This window comes from Sinocyclocheilus grahami, unplaced genomic scaffold (assembly GCF_001515645.1).
Source record: "Sinocyclocheilus grahami isolate Dianchi unplaced genomic scaffold, SAMN03320097.WGS_v1.1 scaffold11.1, whole genome shotgun sequence".
NCBI lineage: Eukaryota > Metazoa > Chordata > Actinopteri > Cypriniformes > Cyprinidae > Sinocyclocheilus > Sinocyclocheilus grahami.
Genome location: NW_015505190.1, coordinates 739,328 through 762,624, shown reverse-complemented (window position 1 = coordinate 762,624; position 23,297 = coordinate 739,328). Strand labels below are relative to the sequence as shown.

The 23,297-nt window shown below is 37.3% G+C and overlaps 1 protein-coding gene across 1 annotated transcript; it reads right to left on the bottom strand.

Annotated features, from left to right (window-relative positions):
• Nucleotides 1-50: 50 nt before the first annotated feature.
• Nucleotides 51-11,212, bottom strand: LOC107595011 (ephrin-A1-like). The gene is made up of 5 exons (XM_016285271.1): nucleotides 10,911-11,212; nucleotides 2,525-2,820; nucleotides 1,513-1,578; nucleotides 1,302-1,400; nucleotides 51-1,137 (listed from the first exon to the last, which is right to left on the bottom strand). Exons 1-5 carry the CDS (start codon nucleotides 11,006-11,008, stop codon nucleotides 1,016-1,018), a joined length of 681 nt encoding a protein of 226 aa, XP_016140757.1. The 5' UTR covers nucleotides 11,009-11,212; the 3' UTR covers nucleotides 51-1,015.
• Between the last annotated feature and the right edge of the window lie 12,085 nt (nucleotides 11,213-23,297).

The window sequence follows — 23,297 nt, the reverse complement described above, 5'->3', positions numbered from 1 at the left end:
AAAAAAAAAAAAAAAAAAAATTTTCCACACATTTTCATAATTAACAAATGTCTTTATTTTATATAACTCTCAATATGTACATTTTTACATAACTATTTACAAGTTTATAAACCAGTAACAGTACAAAACAAGTTTTTACAAAAGAAATTGTTCTTTTAACTTATTTGAGAGAATTTATTAAACCGTTGAATTGTTTGTGCATGTTGTGCTCTCTGTCAGAAGTCCGGCTTCTCTCTCTCTCTTGCTCACAAAACACAAACAGCACAACCAAACATTCCTGTTCAAAACCAAATGTTGTTTAAAAAAAACTCTGATCTCATCTATACATTAGTGCCAGTACATTTTGTAGGGTGTGTTCACATTACATCACAGAAACCAACTGAAACTACAGCAACACGAGATCCAAAACACAGGAAACACCAATGCTTGATAACTCTTCTAGATTTGCAAACACTGTTACATGCACAAACATCAACTCTTTATAAGGTGCAAGATCAGGTTCAGTTTTAAGATAAATCCTGTGATCTTTGGCTCAAATCGGTACAGTAGAGCGAAGGTCTCTATCAAACACAATATCGAACCTATTGTTCACCCTTGTGATCACAATTCCAGTTATACAGCTGATGATGGTTACAAGACAAGCTCTCCGGTCTTCAGGGTTTAATCTGCATCACATTGGTAAATTAATTTGTGATGAATTTTCAGGAAGAATGAACACGCAATCTACAAAAGTAAATCAAAAAGAGCTGATGGGGAAAAGAAGCAGAGAATGGTAAATACTCTTCAAAAAATAAAAAATAAAAGAGAGAAGGTTCTTCAAAAATACCTTTCTCTGGTCACATCACTCTCACAAATACAAACACGTCACTCAGCAACTTGCACGCCAGCACCAAAACGTCAGTTTGTATAAAAATTCTTCGTATAAAATCTATTTTCAAAGCCGATAACCAGCACCGGCATTACAGTCTTTTGGGTCCTAACGGACCAGCGTCCATAAAGTCTTCTTATATTAGGCTCAGTGGAGAAGCAGGAAGAGGAATATAGAGATCAATGTGATGAAACTTGAGATGGGAGCAATGCGAACACCCGAACTGCCCACGCTCCTCTGCACAACTGGGATCATGGCAATAGGGTCATCTGAAAGTAGACGAAGAGAAGGATGATGAGTACATTTCACGACCATGTACCTTGCGTAATGTCACTCTGTTGGCTTACGAAGTCTAAAAATTCCACATGTTTTCTAAAGCAAATGGACACACTGCCAGAAGTGAGGAGAAGAGTGACAGATATGAAGTGCTCACCTGCTGGAAGCCTGTTTGATGGGTTATGGACTCCACCAGCAGCCATCTTCCCTTCTAATTCCTCATCTTTTTCCATGGTCTGCTTCTTGTTCTTGGAACCTAGAAAATTAAATGATATAGTTGGACTCCAAGTAAGGCTTCATTGTCTGTGTAATCCAGTAAAGACTTGCAGAAATGTCTTGCTGGAAAGGCAAAAAATTATCTGACTTACCATGAGGTCCAACTACATCCACCTTCAGTCTCAAACACTCCTGTCCATGATGGTGAAGAGGCTTGGCTGTGGAAAACAAGAATAAAAATTTAGAACTGGAATCTGAAGCCCTACAAATATACACTTAATATGCTTATAAATGCTAATACATGCATACATTTTGTAGTCATGTTTGTTTCATAAGGTTTGGAACATTTTTTAAAAACCTCACACTTTGAATACATTACAAATTATTTTCAAAAACATTTTTAAAGGTAATTTATATTTATTGAATTCTTAATGATGATGAAGGTCTTCAGGGGTCATCTCTATGATAAAATTTCTTATTTTACGCATTTTTTTGCATTTTTACTATTTTATTTAATTTTTTTAGTGCTGGGCAATGATTAATCGCGATTAATCGCATCCAAAATCAAAGTTTTTGTGTACATAATATATGCGTGTGTACTGTGTATATTTATGCATATCTATATATCTATCTATCTATATATATATATATATATAAATAAAATACACACACATATGCATGTATATTTTTAAGAAAAATTTTAAATTAAGTATATTTATATAATATAAATTATATGAATATAAAATATACATGTAAATATTTTCATAATATATACTGTATGTGTGTCTTTATACAGTATACACATAATAAATATATACAGTACACATATATTATATAACCAAAAACTTTTATTTTGGATGCGATTAATCATGATTAATTGTTGCCCAGCACTATTTTCTTTGTTTCTACATGTTACGTATTTATTCTTCTGACTTGTTGGTCGCATCACATGCATTTGATTTGGTGGACAAAAAAAAGAGAAAATTAATAAGCAGTGAAGTGGTTTTGTTAAACAGATTTTGAATAAATTAACCAAATTTTTGCTTTTTAAAGTATATATTAAAATGATTTTACTCATTTACATCACTACTAATTGTGGTATGCAGTTCCAAAAATGCTGCAAAGATCTACACTGAGTTTTGAGTTACAGATGTGGATACTTACAAATATAGTAGTAACTCTCTCCCTGGCGGAACTCTTTGCCCAGAGTGAAGGGAGTGAAGCGCTGGAACTTCTCGGAGAACTTCTCTGGAGCGTGAGGAGCGAAAGGTCTGGAGCACTCCCAGCGGAGCTGGTCAAAGGACTGCGGCTTGCAGTTCTCGTAGTCCTCCAATTCCACCATGTAGAGCACGTACCGCTCGGCCTCCTGGGATGGGATCTCGCCACGTGTGTAGTGAGGGCAGATGATGTCTAGGTAGTCATTAATGCGGACCTCCACGGTGTAATCATCCCATAGGAAACTGGAAGAAGAAAGAGAAAGAAAATCCATGAATGGCTGTCAATATTTAAGGAACACAACGTACAATAGTGTTGTACAAAACACAGACACACCTCAGGATTAAAACCTTCTCAAAAAAGAACTTGACGTGCACAAACAAACAGAAACAAAAGTTCTGGCGACACTGAAACAACCTCAGGCAAGCATCATCAGTACAAACCAAAAGCGAGAGCTACACCCTGATGCACGTGTGTGGGAGACTGGTGTTCACCCTTCACCTGGTGCTTTTATTTGCGTAAAACACCCTGTAAAATCCCTCTTTTCTTTTTCTTTCTTTCCTTCTCTGTATTTTGGTGTCACATTAGGTGAAGGAGTGTAGATAGGAAATTGTCCAACTGTGTTTTTCTTTATGTCCTTTATGAAAAGGCAGTTTTCCTTTTCATTTCACTGATTTATTTCCATCCGTTTTTTGTTTGTTTTGCAAACTTCTACCAAATGTTGTGTCCACTTATTTCACTTTACTTTTTACAAAGACCTAGCATATCTTCCTCTTTTTCTCTCTTCCTCTTATCTTTTTTTATAATTTTTTTTTTTTTACTTGAGAAATTATTTAAATTCAAGTGTTTTCCATAATAAATATTGTTCCAAAACAGATTATAAAATAGGTTAAATATATTTTAAACAAGTTTTCAGCTAACACGTTAACTTCAGCAGATCTAAAATACATTTTGTAATTTGATTTTTGATTTTTCTGATGAAAACCTCTTGGCTTCATGTGATCCATCACAACCATTTCCTTGGAGCCGCTTAGACTGACTGGCTCTTTGAATCGGCTCTACGTGTTTTTACAGCCTCCTCTCTGTCTGCCTCTTCTTTTATTGTCGTCTCATTTGCCTTTCTCATTTTCGTCTGATCTAAGCTTCCCTGCTGCTGTTGCCAGATGTACAAATGACAAATCCACAGGCTTCTCGGTATGTTATTCTTTCTGTGTCTTTGTTTTCATGTTGTCAGTGATTTATTATTGTGAATTTTGTCCAAAAAATAAATGGTCTCAAACTGCTTGCACAACATTTATGAATAAATCACTATGTTTTTCTTAATACCGTCACTCCCACAGTGGCCACAAGACGCCATTGTTCGAACCCCATAAGTCATCTGATGGTGAGTGTTACAACGCTACACGCCATCACATTTCCATATACCCAAAATCTTCAAACCCAATCACATTACCATATCATTTACTCACACGGCCCTCATGTGAACCGCAGTCAAAACACAAGGCGGCCTCTTTTCCCCCAGCATGCCCTTTGCTCTATCACTTTCTCCCTTTTGGCACATGTATTTGTTGTTGATGCCATCGGGAGCCGTGGTTAAATGACGGACAGACACACAGGCTCCTGACAGGCCCCCCGTTGTCCACTCCAACCCCCTTCATCTCTCTTTCTTTCCCACTGTGCCTCTGCGGTAAGCATTAGCCGACCTGTCTAAACAGCCTGGCGCTCTATTCAGACGGGGGGTAAACATACACATCACTGCGCTCATTATCACCGGTTAATGCAGAGATTAGAGTCAGTCTCGCACAGCTTCTAATCAGTGGAGTGTTCAAAAGACAGGGTGTACACCTTGCTAAGCCAGCTGACTTTTCTGTGTGTGGGAAATGAGATTCTAAATGCGCAGCGGGTCAAAGTGATTCAAATCAGAAAGCAGTGTGAACATTTTCAGTTTTAGACTGTTTAGTGGATTGCCTAGTTTCACTTCCTCTGATGTTCCTTTGAAGCAGTTTATTTGAAACCTAATGACAATGTGTTTGCAAGACCAAGACAACAACACAAATTGGGTGTCATTAACTCCTCCCCCCTCCTTCTCACATCGGCCTCAGGGTCGGGTCTTGTCTTTGGACACCAAGGTGTTTGCCTAAGGATGCACAATCAGTCCATCAATCGGCATCTAAATCATTTATTTTAGTTTGGAGTTATAATTTTTCTATTTCTTTTGACCCAAATAGTATTGCATATTAAGTGCATACCTAGTTTAGTTTCATGCTGAGAGGGTCTGGTGTGCCCTCACACTATACGATTCCCATGCGCTTCTAATCTCTCTGAGCTGATCCAAGGCCAGCTGCTGATATCTCAAACAATCACAGAGAAGCTCTGTTGTGTTTTTCATCCTAGTGATCAGTCACTTCAAACGCAGCTGTGCCCACTTGTTCCCGTGTGACAGTTTGTGCTGTGATGGGCCAAGCGTGAGAGTGATGCTGTTTTAAGAGAGGCACGGACCCATGTAAACATCACACATCCGAGAGGAGTGTCTGTACCTGCAGCCCCTGGGGGCCACGTCTCCCATCTGTTTATCACAAGACACAGAGGAGCTTGGGTTTAAATGTTTGCGTGTGGGCTTAAAAACTTAAAGTTGGAGTAAGTAATTTGTTTATGCTGACTGATTAGGTTGGTCATGTGATCTCAACATGGCGGCCCACATGAGATGATCCATTTTGTGAGTAGAACAAAACAGTATTTATTAGGCTGTCAATATGGCATGAGTCTTCATACTATGTATTTGTCCATGCTTTAAAAAAAATCTATTATATATTTTATATAATATAAGCTGATCAAAATTAACAGTAAAGGCTTTTACTTTCTTACAATAAAAATCTATTTCAAATGTAGTCCTTTTGAACATTCTATTCATCAAAGAACCCTGAAAAATCCAAAAATATTAAGCAACGCAATTGTCTTCAACATTGATAATAATAATAAATATTTCTTGAGCACTAAATTGGCATATTAGATTGATTTCTGAAGGATCATGTGACACTCAAGACTAGAGTTAAGGCAAAGCTGAATTTTCAGCAGCCATCACAGGAATATCAAATAAACGCAGCCTTGGTGAGCATAAGAGACTTATTTTATAAACAAAAAAAAAACTATTTTGTACAATATATACTTGAATTTGCTTTCAGATATGTTTGTCTTCTTTCTCCTCAATATTTTGTCTGTTCTCCCCCTCTTTCACTCTGCAGAATGTTTTAAATTGTCAGGAGGGTCAGTAATGTCAAAGTTCAGGGTCAGATTTTTTAGACACACCCTAACTGAGTCAGCAGCATGCACGCACACACACACACACACGCTGAGAGACGGTCAGCGCTGTGTGCTTCAGAACAGATGTACACTGACAACTGCACTACACTCGCTGTCAGCAGTTGACACACACACACACACACACACACACACACACAGTTGAGGGTTTGGTTACTGAAAACCTTTAAGACCTGCTGCTTGTCATGACAAGTATTATGATCCTATTTTAGCGGCTTGTTCTCACACTATCAAGTAATAAAACCTGTCTGTTCAAGCGCGTGTGCAGAGCTTTTACGCTATTTGTGTCTGTCTGGCTTTCTTTCTCCATTACAATAATATACAGTCGTCTCAGTCTTACACCTTCGTATCGTTAAAGTCTGAAAGGTTCAAGGTGTTAAGTCACCGCTAAGTCCTTTTAACCTCACCCCTCTCTCACTTTCTTCCCGATCAGTATGTTCTCATATTGTCCTTCTTGTCGATTACATGCCGGTAATTACCCCAGCCATAGTGGAACGCGTCGGAATGCCATCCAGCTAATCCGCTCTTCCAAACCAGGGATTATCACACTGAGCACACGGATCACACCGCTGCTATTCACCGGCACCAGACCCATCCAATACAGGCCGTTTGCAGGGGTTAAAGTGGGGCTTGGGGGAATGGTTTTACAGATACATGTTCTAAGTCAAGTTGGATTGGGGGGTAGGGCTGCACAATATCTCAAATTTATCGAAATAGTGCAAATGTATATTGCAATGGCCTGAGAAAACAGAGTTTTAGGTCAACGTAAAACTTTAATCACACAACACAGGCTGTGAGATATGTATTTCTATGAGATTTTGAGAGTTTAAAAGCAGAATACCAAAATTTCTCCCCATCCATCACTGTCCTTTTGCTCCACCCCTATATATATATATATATATATATATATATATATATATATATATATATATATATCTTTCTGTCTCCCATCCCCCTTTTCCTCCATCTTCTCCACCCTTTTTCTTTCTCCTCTCTGTTTAAAATCACATTATAAACCTGGGCCTCTTCATTCAGGCTAATTTTTTAGAGAAACACTTCTTTCTTTCTTTCTGACATCTAACCCACCACCCATCCCCCGGTCCTATCTTGCTCAGTCCTTCCCTCACAAATGCCTGATTTCCCCCTCCTCCCTTTCTCTTTCACTTTTAAATGGATGCTAATTGCCTGCTGATATGCTAGCTTGTCGTTTAGTAGCATACTGTGAGCTTTATTCAAAGTCAGCGACTTTAGTCACAAAAAAAATACTTGAATTAATAAACTGAAAACAATATAGGCACTGAATGAAATTAAAATGTTCGTCAAGTACTGCAAGCGTTCTGTAGATGGCAACAGTGAGCCGCTGAAGAGGCTGAATGCAAACACTCCACTTGAGGTAATTAAGTAACGCCAGGCAACAAGCTTCTGGTTCTTTTGTTTACATTTGTGAGCTCACACAGGTCACACACTTTACTACACCGACAGTTACACAACCTAGCACGCTGCAGACAGAAAAACAGGAAAACTCCAACAGGGCAGCGGGAATCAAAACAGTAATCGGGAGTAAAAGGGAGTTGTGTGGGAAAAAAGTGCATGGAAAGATGGAGCAGGGAGGGTATAAGGACATACAGAGAGAAATAGTGAGGAAGTCTGGGCTGGAGATAAGGAGAAGAGAGGAAGAGCTCAGAATAATGGGATTTAAGGGTTAAAATGAGTGAAGAGAAAATAAACTAAGCAAGGAGTTAAAAACAGGCCCAAAGGGTTTATATACACATCAAAAAACTGAACTGGAACAACAGATAACTTCCTGTCAGTTATTAATCATTATTACTTGACCAGTTGAGTTCTTGAAATGGAGCTCTAATCTGTGAAAAAACATACCAGAAATGATCCGGAAAGGGCTATGATTTCATAATCAAACCAAGCCGTAGATGGTAGAACATTCTATAATGCTTTGGGGAATTATGGATTATATTTTCCATACACATCCATTTCTGCGTAAAGCGGGATTATACAGCACTGGATTACACTGGAGTCTATAAATATACACTGTGATTTCTGTGTGAATGGCCATCCGGCCAGATTACACGCATCTACATATAATCTGAGGCTGAACTCTGTTCGTTTCACAGATTATAGCCCTGCCTACGTGGCCCACCATGTTTGCGTGTTTATGAGCCTTAGACAAAGAAAGAGAGGGTTAAAGAAGATTGATTTACAGTCTGTCTGTGGAATCTGTCTGGCTATGTATGCTGATCTGTCTGCTCCCCTCCTCCTCAAGATAACAACTCAGCAATATAATGCTCAGATACATGTAAAAGATCAAACATAGTGAGTTAGCCGAGGAAGGGATGGACAACGAGGAAATGGTGTGGACAATAAGTGGACAGCTGAAAGGTCAAGTATAGCAACATGTTTGCTGGAAGGAATCCCAGTCTACTAAATATACCCGAATCGGACCCCCGTATGCGAGCCAGTGAAACTTTGATGAGTGAACGCACATGTATATGACAACATGTACGTGAAAATAAACGCATGATTCAGGGCAAAAATAATGATTCAATGATGCTAACATGACGGGACTGTATACTTCCCCTTCAGCACGCTCAGCGTGCAAGCGTAGGCATGTGACAAGCTCAAAAACAGACTGTCGAAAACAACGTACATATGTCAATCCGGACCTGAAAATCCAGTCTCCTCGGGGCGAACACTCACGCACATACCCGTCAAACCAGAGCGTCAGTTCGCCAAAGGCCACGCGCAGGAGATTAAATCATTACTGTTCACTCACACCCACATGGTTAAAAACAGCCGAGCGTGTGTTTGTGTTTGTTTGCGTGCGAACGCTTTTACGCCACCTGCAGAATCAACTGATCATGTCAATTAATATTTAACACCTATCTGTCATTGATTAGTCGAGCCTGACTAATCCACTTACACACAGACTAATTGAGTTTTACGGGCTGATTGAACAATCACTGGCTTTGATTGAAGTCGGTAAAGGAAAGAAAAGTAAAAGAAGTTTCTTTTTTCTTAGAACATAAGATTAATAACAGAGATTTATCTTGGAAAAAGATGAGGTTAAAACGCAGATCCCACCACACCTGCCAGATTATGACCAGCTCAAAACAGGATTATATTAACAATACTGGTTATGATGTGTGGGCGTTTGTTTTATCCTTTTCAATTGCTAATAAAGCAAGGTCTTTGTGTATGTGTACAAGAACAAGAGCTTTCAAAGAAGAGATCCACTCAGAATTTTAATGCTGAGATTTTCTGAGGGCTTAGTGTTTTGTTATTACAAATTTTCTTCTTGTGGTTACGCAACCATTTTCATGGATGTGGACCACATCGGGATTAGAGACCGGACCAAGCATCAGACTGCTGCCACATAATCGCCTCCACCTCTTTTTCTCCATCTCCAACTCAAATGACCAATCCTGTTTTTTTTCCCCCAAACCCAAGCAGCTCCTATTCCTCCATCACTTTCTCTTTCGCCCCATTCTTTTCACAGCAGGTTCTAAAAAGAGTTTGGTCTCCATTACATGATTTATTCTGTCTTTCTTCAGGCACAGCAGCTGTTTCTCTCTCGCTCTGCTGACTGATAGTGAGCCAGGCTCTTCTGAGACCGTGTCTGGTTAAGGCTGGTACACTCATGTTGCGCAACAATGACATTGATAAATTGCTCACTGAAAGCAGACTGAATCACAACAGACAGTGTGAATCACCTGTGACATCATGAAAACTTCCAAACGGGTCATGAGCACAGATTCAGTTCAGCTATCACCAGTTAACTTTTATGACTACAAGTTTATCATTGCGTACGTGTGAATTCAGGTGAAACAAGTCAATTACTATGGGAAGGAATAAAAAGATATCATCTCATGGTCAAAGATTCTGTTTTACAGTAACAAGTTTCTGATATCCACAAAAGGCCATCTTGTTCTTGAGTTTCCTGCTAAAAGTGTAATAAATCGCTCTGAATGCTGTCATTGATCTCTCTAAAGTACCTGATGGCCTGTCCTTCCTCACTACGAGGTGAGAATACAATCGCAATCATTTGATGAAACACCCATCAAGGAGCTTTAGGCTTTATACAACTGTAACGGTAACAACTTAATATCATACTAAGAGTAACAAGACAATTCCCATAAAAAGCTCAAGCTACTACTAGCCATAGATAATCTCGTCTTGTGTGCTCATGTCTGTTTATTTATTGCTGTATGTATGTGTGTGTGTGTGTGTGTGTGTGTATATAAAAGTTAGACTATTCTTTTAAAGCTAAATAAATAAGGTTCTTATGAATATAGTAAACAAGAACTGGCTCATTGGTTCCTGTTTTGCTGTAGATCTACAGATATCAACAGGTCTGTCTGAGGGAAAACGAAGTTACAGTAAATATCATATCTTGGTAGCGAAGCCTGTCAATAAGATGCCCTCATAAATATAGTAAAACTAACATGTGTGTGTATATTTAGGCTGGTCTGTCTATCCATCTGTCTGGTTTCTTTCCATGTACTTCTCTGTCCAGCTGCTGTCTCTAGTAATTATCATGTCATTCACTAGCATGTTAAAGGTTAGTCTAGTGGCAGAGATAAGCAAACCAATTAAATGCGTGATAACTGAACTGAACGAGTAAACAACTGCAAGTCAGGGTCAATGATGGGTTATGTGTTAGAGATCTTATGTGTTTCCTTAATCTATACGTGCTTCTTCCCCCACCGAATAAATCTCAGGAAGAGCAAATAACTAGAAATTGCAACAAAACATTGCATGAACCAGATAAAGCAGCTAAATGCTTGTGAAACTGTTTAGACTGTTAATGCAGTGCATATAATGCGTAGTTCTTATATTAATATACTGCGTACTTACAAGCATTTAGTTGGAGAACTCGTGTTAGTGTACTATGCAGAGATTTCAAATATCACAGAAGAACGCTAACAAGAGTTGCATCATATAAAGATGGATAAATACAGCTGAAAGGTTTTATACAATTAAAGGAGCAGGCTACAAGTCTTACTTTGCGTTCGTGCTGTTCCAGTAAACACTGTGTCGCTCCGCAGACGCGTACCAGGCGCTGACGCTCACCGCAACGCACACCAGCCACAGAAAATCCATCGAGTCCGGGAAATAATGCTCTTCAAATGAATAGATACTAGTGCAATGGATTGTTTTGCACGTTGAAAACGTAAATATAAATGTGCACCACTGCAGTGCGAGAATCGCTGAAACACTAGTGATTCGGTTGACTTGAATAACAGGTTCGTATGAGTCTCTAGCAGAAACAGTCGCGGTAAAGCCTGGAGAGACGTGCGCTCAGTCCGCTTTATCAATCAGCTACGTAAACCACGCCCCCAAAGAACAAGCAGCCAATGAAAACAGCAAAACTTTATTTTTTGACACGCCTCTACGCACAGGATTACAATGACTGAAGTGAACAGAACATGACAAAAAAATCAGTGTTGTTTCAGTTTTATTAACATACTATTATAGTTTTTATTGATATTGTGAAATTGCATTTTAGTTACATTTTATTTATTTTATTTAGTACTTTTTTTTTTTTACCTTTTAGGTTTATTTATTTATTTTTAGTTTATTTATAGTCATTTTAGGGCTTCAACATTTCAATTAGTTGACAAGGCAACATTTCTAATTATTGTTTAGTTGACGTTATTCATCAAACACGAATATTACTAATCAAAAACGAAGTTTTGATATATTTACAGTAGGAAATTTACAAAGTATCTTCATGGAACATGATCTTTAGGCTACTTAATATCCGAATGATTTTTGGCATAAAAGAAAAATCGATCATTTTGACCCATACAATGTGTTGTTGGCTATTGCTACAAATATGCCCGTGCGACCTATGACTGGTTTTGTGGTCCAGGGTCACATACTGTATGTTATTCTAATCGAATAAATATATATTATTCTAATCTTATAAACTTTTATATGCATAACACAACTTATATTATTTTGTTTTTATTATAAAGTAACCCAATTTCTTACTTTTAGAAGTTGTTTTATAAATGTTCTTTTAATTATTTTAAATGCTTTTTTTCTCTCAATACAAGCGTCGAACTGTAAGATTTATATAGGTTATATATAACCTGTTTACTGGATATTATAACCCTGTTCAGCATTAATCAAATCAGTATGACAGCAAGTTGAGTAATTTACCGTGGGCAGTCTTTTTCAGTCAGTTATGAAATATTACATTTGGAAATTGTACATTGTGTAGAATGACAAACAAAGCAGGCTTTTCCTGGGTATCAATCAAAAAACTGTAATCCCTAAAATCCCCTTTTACACCTGATAACGCTATTATGACATCAACTCCAGTCATCAGGGCTTTTCCCCCTCGTCCCACCTCCACAGGGGCTCCCTGGTGCTCTCTAATCCAGGTCTGGCTACTCATCCTGGGGTCACAGCGCAGAGTAATTATCCTTACTTAGTCCAGGTCTTTTGACTTGAGGGTAGAAAGGTGAGCCGAGTGGAAAGCGCGTCTACCTATTTTGGGCTGGGCTAGGCAGGGCTGTGCAGGCTCATGCACGTTCCATGTTGTCGAAGGCTTCAGTTTGGGACGATTAGTCAAGGCTGAGTGTGCATACATGAGTGAGGATGCTTTTCCGTCTGCTTTGAGAGCAATGCGTCACCAGGTGAGCAGGGACATTTTGGATGTGTTTTAGACATTTTTTGACTATTCAGTCTGAAAAATGCAGAATAAAGTATGCTTATGAGCTCCATCGGCGTAGGAGGTAGAGCTCGGAGCAAATGTTCAGGAACAGATCTGCCCACAGCAGGCTTCCCTTTACAGCCTGGCTTGGCATCATGCATAAGTCTGTGACAGAAGCTGAAATTCCTCTCAGTTATTCTCTCTTTTCTTCGTTCTCGTACACACTGTCTTTTTTGTTCTCTCACTATCCCCCTACACAGTAGCCGTTGCTGTCTATAAAGTGTGGATAGATCTGTGTGGGAGTGTTTAGCATTTGTTGGGCCATACTGTCCACTTGTGTGTGAGAGTATGTATATGCATATGAATGTGAATGGGCAGTCGTCCAGTGTTCTGAACAAAGGCCGCATTTGCATAATACAAAGCGATCAAGGTGTAAACGACTTCGCCATTCAGCCTGGAAACCCTGCATCCAGTACAACACAAATTCTCTAATGTCCTGTTACTGTTAGTGTGTAAAAGTTCTCCTTCATTGTTATTGCAGCATTCAGCAAATGCATGACCTTCAGAGTCATTTAGCGAGGGGGGCTTTGAGGTAATCGCTTGCAGGATATCCCAACAAATCATTTGTGTTGAAAAATGAGAAGAGGAAGGATAATTTAATAACAACACATTATGAAGTGCTGTTTAGAGTTAATTTAGCGTTTAAGCTGTCAAGTTTCTAATGCATATGCTCATGGGCTCAGGAGATCTCATCTCTGCAACAAAGAAAATTATTCAAAGCTTTGATTAGCTTCTAACTTCAGATGGGAATGATGAAATATCTCATGAAAAATGTATTTATTCCTCATCTTGAAACAAGCCCATAGCTGTTACCACGAGCTGAATGCGTCTCTATGGAACACTTAGTTTGTTAGTTGCATGACATGCAAAATTAGCCCCACAGTTATGCAACAAAAGGCTATAAACATTTTTTTTGCTTTGAGGTAATCGCTTGCAGGATATCCCAACAAATCATTTGTGTTGAAAAATGAGAAGAGGAAGGATAATTTAATAACAACACATTATGAAGTGCTGTTTAGAGTTAATTTAGCGTTTAAGCTGTCAAGTTTCTAATGCATATGCTCATGGGCTCAGGAGATCTCATCTCTGCAACAAAGAAAATTATTCAAAGCTTTGATTAGCTTCTAACTTCAGATGGGAATGATGAAATATCTCATGAAAAATGTATTTATTCCTCATCTTGAAACAAGCCCATAGCTGTTACCACGAGCTGAATGCGTCTCTATGGAACACTTAGTTTGTTAGTTGCATGACATGCAAAATTAGCCCCACAGTTATGCAACAAAAGGAATGACAACAATAATAACACTGACAAACTTTGGTCAACCTTTATGCGCTTCAAGCTGTGTCTGCCCTTTGGGCAACTGCAGAATAAATTTATATACACAGTGTTTTGGTTTCTAAGCCTCTCCTGAGTGAATAATCACTGACATATAATTACTTTTTGGCTAATAGCGTGCAGCACTGCTTCTGAAACAGGGAAATGGTTGGAGTGGGTGGGATAATAAATCAAATATGGAAAAAATTGGTTTATGTGGTTAGATGAAAAAAGGTGAAGACCTAGGGTGTAGAAGCCGTTGAGGGTTTGGTTGAAAATGGGAGTGGATCTCTGTTTCGTTGCGCCAAGATACACCCCGAGGCATATAGAGAACCTGCTGTTGCAAAACACTGAGAGGGAGAGATGGAAAGATGTATAAATGGGTTGAGTGAGAGAAAATGGAGAGAGAGAAATGGAAAGCAAAATAGATTTACTTTGAAAATTGCATAATCTAAATGAACAAAGTGATGGATGACCTGGAGAACGGAGTAGGTGTTCATGTAGGAGAAAATCAACAGTTCGAGAACTAACTATTCAGAGTGCAAAAATAGAGAAAAGGAAACAGCCTGTCACTCCCATATAGGGTCATCAGCAGTTTTACCTATTTTGACTGCTGCTGCAAAGAAACTTTTCACAATCATCTGATGTTAGAAAATAATGTATGCTACTGTTCAAAAGTTTGGGGCTGGTAGAACTTTTTAATGCTTTCGAGTCCCTTAAACTCGACAACACTGCAATTATTCGATCAAAAATACAGTAATATTAGGGTATATTATTACAAATTAACAAATTAATTAATAACTGTTTTCTATTTGAATCTATTTTAAAATGTAATCTATTCCTGTGATGGCAAAGCTGAATTTTCAGGAGGCGTTACTTCAGTCTTCAGTGTCAAATGGTTGTGCTGCTAAATATTGTTGATTTAAGTTTTTTTTGATGAATAGATTACAAATATATATAACAAACTTTCTTTTTTACACTTTTTTTGTGTGTATGTGTGTATATATATATATATATTCAGCTTTTTTATCAAAATAATTTGGCACCTTAACATATTAATTATGTATATTTGCATAAGTATATACTCTCTTTTTTATTTTTATATATTTTTTTATTTTACTTTCAGATTACATTCCAAATTTTCAATGTTGTCTCAGACTTTTGGTCTTAAACTAATGTATGAAAAGTCTCTTATTCATGCACATGGACAATGGAGAAACAGTTTTAAAATAAATCTGGCCAGTTGTATTGAAATCAAATCCTGTTTTCTGTATGACCTCCATCTGAGGTCATCAATTAGAAACACCTCAATCTGACCCCATGGCACACATACACATTTCTGTCGCTCTTAACTCCCTGGTTGGTCACACTCAGTCTCATTGCGGCACACTCCGACAAGCTGTTCTCTTTATATGGATACAATAGGATGATCCCTCATTAGCATACAGGTGGTCTGCATTGAGGGCCAGACTCTGGTTGAAGACAGTCCTCTACAAAGGAGCTCCTGTTACTCCACAGGGGGCAAATGAAGGACCAGGAATGTGTTCAAAAGCTGATGTTCACACACACTTGCACACTCCTGTTTTAACCCTTAAACACAGGCCAATTATTAACTGAACTATTCTCTGCACAGACGTTCGGTCAATTTCTCTGCTTCTCCCTGATCATTTCCCTCCATCTCTTCTCCATGTGTCCTTTCTTGGGTTCTAGAAGCACTCTTTTAATGTTTATGATCTCATTCCTTTCATGATCCATTGATGTAGCTTGTAAAAGCCATTGCTCCTTTGCCTTGTTTATTTTAAGCACATATCATTTCCTCTGTACCTATGCTTGAACTTCTCCTCTTCTAATGAATAAAAAGAAGATTTGTTTTTTATCTAAAAGATCAAAAGATTGGCAATTCAATTTTACCCCCTCATTTTATTTATTTATTTATTTAAAATTCCACAATTATTGTAGGTAAATGTGTTTTCTTAGAACACTGGCAGAAATCATGCATTCACAACCAAACGTATTAGATAATTTGCTTTAAAATGACAATTTGCCCATCACCCACATGTCATTTGCAACTCATATGAAGAAATGCATGCTAATCACAAACGCTATTTTTTGGCATATTTAATTTTAGAAAATTATATGTCATTTGTAATTTTTTGAGGGGGCACCAATGGCAAATTAAACACTTTTTTTTCTAATTCAAAGCTGTGACTTCTTTGGTGTTTCAACACCGCATAGATCTATTTTTCTGGCACATTTGTGTCAGTTTAAGCATGTTTCTCTTGCTCTCTCTCAGTTTGCTTAAAGCCTCTCTAAATTTAGAGATGGTCAGAAGGCTTAGTGTTATGATTATGAATTTTCTTGTTTTGGTTATGCAAGCGCAAGCTTTATCATGAATGTGAACCATGTCAGGATTAAAAGCAGCAGATGAAAGATTGGTCTATGTGCCAGACGGCTGCCACATTTTCTCTTTATTTCTCTCTCTTTTTTCTTCAGCACCTCCTCCAACACACACACACACACCATCACCACCAGTAATTATCATCCATATCTGATCTCTGTTGTTTTTTTCCTTCTTTCATCAGGTGGCGTCTGTCAAGTTTCTATCTTTCCTCATTCTGTTTTTACTGAGCAGTTAGTTTGCGTCTTTGTTGTCTTTCTTCAGTGACACTCACAAAAACACACTCAGACTAGTGACTCGGTTGATTCTTAACCCATTGTTTTTTCAATAAAAAAATATTGAACATATAATTTGTACATCTCAGATTGTAAAATTACAGATTGTAAACTGTTTAAACAAGGATATTCAATGTCCAGTCTCTACATTTATTTCCCACAGCAAACATCCAAACAACCGCAACTTAAATATTTCAGGAGCAAATATAACAATAAAATGAGCAATGCTGATCTTTGGAACATTCATTGTACATTTTTAAAATAAAAGCCATAAAACCTTATATAAAAAAGGAATAATAACTCCTAGTCAAACTAGTCCTTGATCGCTGCATTGCTATATAACAAAACATAATAATGGAAAAAAAAGCCTTTCATGTTAATAATCCTCTAAATCAACAGCCATTCACAACAGTGTTGTGAAACTGGCTCTAAATGCATCTCTGTACTGTTGTCATGACATTCTTGTTTTTGTCGGCTGTGCATGAGAAACAACAAGCGGCAGATACACTAAACTGAATACCGTTAATGCGGCTGTGATTCCTGGCTAAACAGATATTGCCTTTGTAGTGCATTAAAAAGATATTTTCATGGTATATATGATGCTTTATGTCAACTAAATTTGTATGTTTATCATTTATATGTTTCATTCACGCCACTGTTTAAAAGTTTGTGGTTGTTAAGATTTTTTAAATGTTTTTTAAATAAGTCTCTTATGCTCAAAAAGGCTGCATTTATTTGGTAAAAATACAGTAAAAACAACAGTACTATAAAAACTGCTTTCTATTTTAATATTTTTTTTCTGTAATTTATTTATGAGATTTTTAGCAGCCACTACTCCAGTTTGCAGTGTCACATGATCCTTCAGAAATTATATGCTGATTTGCTGCTCAAGAAGCATTTCTTATTACTATCAATGTTAAAAACTGTTGTGCTGCTACTGTGATACCTCTCCAGATTCTTTTATTAAAAAAGGTTCAAAGAACAGCATTGATTTGAAATGGAAAACCTTTGTAATGTTATAAATGTCTTCACTGTCACTTTTTGATCAATTTAATGTCATTGCTAGTACTTTCTTTCAGAAACAATATATACGGAGTGAGGAAAAAAATAACACATATACACATAGACCGAGGAAATACAATCAGCTAGATGGCCAGATAAAAAGAAAAAAAGTCTATACAGCATTACGCCACCAAGACTGAACTCTCTTTCAGTCTTCTGTCCTCAGGTCTCTTTGTCTCAGCATCTCTACATGCATTTGCACTCTATTCATCAGCAATGAAACACATATTCAAGGATCCCAGATGGGCTGATTTTATTGTGGAGGCGAGACACGACGGGTGACAATTTATACACACTCATGATCACACAACACTGTATGTGTATATTTGGCTTTCTGTGATGTTCAAACACAAGAACAGAAGATATAACAGGAACAAAAAGGCAGACAGAGGGATGCTGGATCATCCTCCGAGCTGAAGTGTAGTCATTGTTTAGAGAATCATCACCATGACCAAGACAAACACAACTGAATGTGCACTGACACACTTTTTTTAAAAACCATAAATGCTTGTGATTATGTTTCTGCATTAAAATAGAAGTAGCATTGTCATACGGTTAGATGGCAGCATTACTGGAAAGCACACGCTGAATAGACAGAGTCGGAAATGATCATGTTCTAGGTTTGTTATTCCTGTCACACAACAGATGCTTCCAACACTTTGTGCATTCAGGCTTCACAAACCAGCCTTAAAACTTGAATTAATAATAATTAAACGATAATTAGTACATTAAGGATCCATTTTCTTGTGGCGCATGGGAATTGCAACACCGATGGCAAACATTTATTGATTCTCAAAGCACAGTTATTATTTAATACACTTTAAACTTCATAAATCTTAAATGCATAAATCTAGATGCACTTCTGCTTTACACGCAGTTGTAGATGCTGAGCTGAACTATTAGTCAGGTGTTAAATGACTAAGGCTGATTTAAATTCATAAGGTTGTGACCTGGTGGAGCTTTACACTTCAAACATACTGTAGTCGCTTGCATGGTGTGTTCATGAACGTGTGTATCATAAAAATACACACATTCCATAACAGTTGTAACGTGAGAGTATATTCTGTAAATACATGCTCAAGAATGTTTGCCATATGCAGCTCATTCAAAAATCTATCCACCTTAAGCCACCAAATTTAAAAGACCTATAGGTGTATTTAGGACTGCCAAAATGTTTAAACATGATTAATCATTGTAAAGGGAAAAAGGGAATTTTAAATGAAAGAAAACTAAATAATAGCCCTTTGTGTAATTATTAGGTTCAGGAATTTGTGTGGGTGACAAGAGCGTAAATTTATGCAGCACTCTTTACTCATTTCACTACATCTCACAACAGTTTCTGTATTTGTCAAAGCCCACTCGGCAAGCAAACATGAAACAAATTGCAATAATTCAATAATGAAACAACTTCATACACTTATTTATGGACTAAACATTTTGCTTTTGGCCCTTGGTCCTCCTCTGATGTTCAAACTAATGATATTGGGTTATATTTCACACTCATTTTCACCATCTAAGAATGTAGACTTTTTAAATAATGGCATTCACACGGAAAACATGATCATGTTTAGAAAACACAGGGGAGTGGAATGAGGAAAGAATCACTGCAAGATCTAGACACTAAGCACATTTTTAAAAAGAGGCATGTCTTTTCATTTCGGTGCAGTGTTATTAAATGTAAAAGCTGTAAAAAATCAAAGACTATAGAATACCCTTAAAAGGACTTTGATCAAATATAGTGTTGCTTTAATGCAATAAGAAATTAATATTGAGTAACTTACTGTTTAGGCATAATATTAATCAAGCTGCTTTCTCTGTTCTGTTGAAAATAGTTTCAAACAAAGCAGAACAAACCATTATTTTGTCTCTGAGAAACACACTGTTTTATTTCTGAATAAATCATGGTTTTAAACAAATTGGTTAAGTGAATGTTTCAATTGCTCACTCCTAAAAATAGTCACTTGTTGCCACCTACTGGCATAAAGATTTCACCTGCAGAAAAAGTCACCCTTTCCCACCCCTCAGCTGTCAGGAATGCACAAAAATGAAAATAATGAAACAAACAGACCCAGATGATAAATTGGGCAAATTCCAAACAGTGATTTTTGCGCTCTTGAAGGGTGCTATAGGAATGGAACGCTCCCAAATGCAAGCAACATTAATCTCTACATGAAATGCCCTTCGACAAGGCTGCTAGCAAAGCGTATATGCAATGGTCACTTCAAGAAAGTAAATTTACTGTTTCCTCGCGATTCATTTTAAAGCTAGATGGTGGAAGAGTTTGAGTTTATTTATTATTGTAAGTAGAATAATTCAGGTTTTGTTTTGTTTTGATATATTACACACATTTTCTTCATGTATGAAAATATGTAATTCGTAGATAAGAAATGTGATTTATAGTATTCACCATAGCATTCCGGTTAAAGATAAAATAGAAATGAAGCTGTCTTGCATTGCTTCCTTAGCCAGTCATTTTCAAACAGCCATATCATAAGACATGGTGAAAATGTGTTATTTTAAAAAAAAAATTGTGAAAATGAAGGGCATTTGCATGTTCCAAATGAATGTTCCAACAGGGTACATGCCATGGCCATTTCAAGGAAGTAATTTGACAGTTTATGGTCATGTGAGCCAGGGCTGCGTTTCCCAAAAGCATCGTAAGCCGAGTACATCGTAGACCCATTACCACCAATGGAGCTACGATCAACTTAGGCTTACGATGCTTTTGGGAAACGCAGCCCAGGTGAGTCCTCACGGTGAGTCCTCGCCAATCATTTTGAAGATACACTCTTAAAAATAAAGGTCTTCAAAAGGTTCTTCAAGCCACACCATAGAAGAACCATTTTTGATTCCACAAAGAACCATTCAGTCAAAGGTTCTTTAAAGAACCATTTCTTTCTTACCTTTTTGTAATCTGAAGAACCTTTTTTTGCCACAAAGAACCTTTTGTGAAACAGAAAGGTTCTTCAGATGTTAAAGGTTCTTTATGGAACCATTTAGACAAAAAGGTTCTTCTATGGCATCGTGAAGCACCTTTATTTTCAAGAGTGTAGATGGCGAGACAGTTCATTTATTAATAATTTATAAACAGAATAATTCCATTTGGTTTGTTTTGTTATATATTATACATGCATTACAAGTGAAGTTTAAATCATTTTGTGTTTAATACATTTAGCACTAGATTAACCGTAATAATAAGTGGTTAAAAACAACTAATGGGGTGATATATGCCATGCTGCGTTGTCATGGCAACAATCCAGGTGAAGATAATAAAGAAATGAGGTTGTCTTTCATCGCTCCTTTCGCCAAGTGTGTTGCAAATGGCTATACTGTGAGACACCATTGCTCTGCTTCCTCTAAAGTCACTACTTCAAACTGAGCAGGGCAAAGTGATGCTCACTTCCAACTGGAATCCAACACTCTTGGGAAAGCTGCTCGGCCAATCAAATTTGAGTATTTTTAATTATTTATAATATCAGATATTGAATAAATGCACTGAAAAAATTTAAACTGACTGATTCATGTGTCCTCTGCTTAAAAAAAAAAAAGTACACAAAATGTGTATTTTAATACATGGTGCAGAAATAATTGTGTGAAAGGAAGTGATGCACTATGTGTATTTCTATGTGTGGGAGAGAGGTAAAGAATAAGTGTCTATTGCTCACCAGGCGCTGACCACACTAGCCTCAGTGGTCTAGTCATGGTCCTTTCTCCCTCCTTCTCTTTCACCTTTTCACCCGTGTCTCTCTCTTTCTCTTTTCTTAATTTCAGAGTATTTCTCTGTCTCATTGTGTACGGTAATTGCTAGATACCGTTGTTGCAACACAGCATTTTCTGTTTTTGCAACTGACAGCTCTTTTTCACTGCTTTGGTGTGATTTGTCTTGCTGTTGCCTTGAATGTGAATTGAGCTGTGATTCTGCATGAAAAAGCAGCAGGTTCCATTTGTTAACATTCATTAATGCATTAAGTATCAATTTTGTTATACGGTTGTGTTGCTAGTGTGCTCGGATGTGCTGTGTGATTGTGTCGTGTTGTTTGTTTGGCTGGGTGTTTGGGACAGCCTGTGTTATTGGCAGCAGGAAGTGTGTGAAACTTGTTGCTTAAGTGACACTTAATTAACAAGAACTCGGCGTCTAACACTTACTCTGCCCTTGAAGGGCTCTCCCTCTGGCCATACACACACACATACACATACATGCACCTGGTGCTGGGTATTTAGGACGGTCTGTTCTGTATTATGGATCTTCTTCCCACAGGACATAAACTAGAAACACAGATGATTGATATTATGAGCTCATGCAAGGGTATGTATGTATGATTCCTTGCTGCATATATGCGTACAAAGAGACGTGTTTTTGTGAGAGCAAACAGTTGCAAGGGTGTAATTAGACTCAGTGACCTAGATGACGTCATCTCAAGGGTATTTCTTTACAATTATAATTAGTATTTTAATTAGGGCTGTTAATTTAATGTGTTAATGTTGTGTGATTATTTAAAAACATCAAAAAAGCATATAATCATGTCTGTACCTATTTTTGGTAATAAGGGATTTTCCAACTATTATAAGCTTGAAATACCACTAACTTCAAACCATTGCTTCAATTAGTTCTCTATCCATAATATAGTTTTCTCTTGTGAAAATGTCATCTAGTCTGAATCAGGAGAAATATTCACAGATTAAGCATCATTTGCAAGCAAAAACAGCCCAAAACGGTTCTAAACAAACATGTCGGAGGATTTTGATGTGAGAGGACAACAAGGGTTAGACTTTTTCCACTGGTGTTATTATGGATTATGGACTTGTATTTTGGCCAGAAGTGACAGTTTAGAGTTAAAACCCCTTAAATGGATTTGTTTCTTATGAACATGCAGCTTTTCACTTTAAAAGATGTTAATTGATGGACTGGATTATTGAGAAGTTTTTATCAGCTGTTTGAACTCTCATTCTGACAGAGTATATTTTCAGCAAATTCTAATTTTTGGGTGAACTATTCCTTCGAGACTATCAATGTAACGTGAATGCAGGAATCTCAACATACACTTTTAAACCGTTTTTAATTTGATGAATTGTTGAAGCAATGATTGGTGCAACATGTACAGTACATTGAATGAAATCACAGTTTTATTAAAAGCGTGTGCCCCTAGGTAATGACCAATGAGTAATTTACTCATTAACTGACAAATGCAACCACATACACTACTCACCAGTTTGATTTTGCAGGACTGTTTTAAGCAGCATGTCAGCATGTAGTGTTCAGAACACAAGGTGCATGAGAAGAACTGTGCTGATTTTAAAAGGGATTATTGCTCTAATCTGATGCTTACTCATGACTGATGTTACATTTTCTACAGGAAATAACAGAACACTATGTGTTACATGGAAATAAACATCCAAATGACAAAACATGCATCACAAATCCTGAAAAACCTGTAATGAAATCTCTTACGAATCTTTTTCTTGTTATTGTCATTCTTTTTGGGGTTAAACGGTCAAGGCACTGCAAAATTACGTTCTAATAATTTTTTTCTCTTAAAAAATAAAATATTTTATCCAGTAAAAATGTAAAAACATCCCTGTATAATTTTACTGAAATTTAACTGATTTGCCTTATG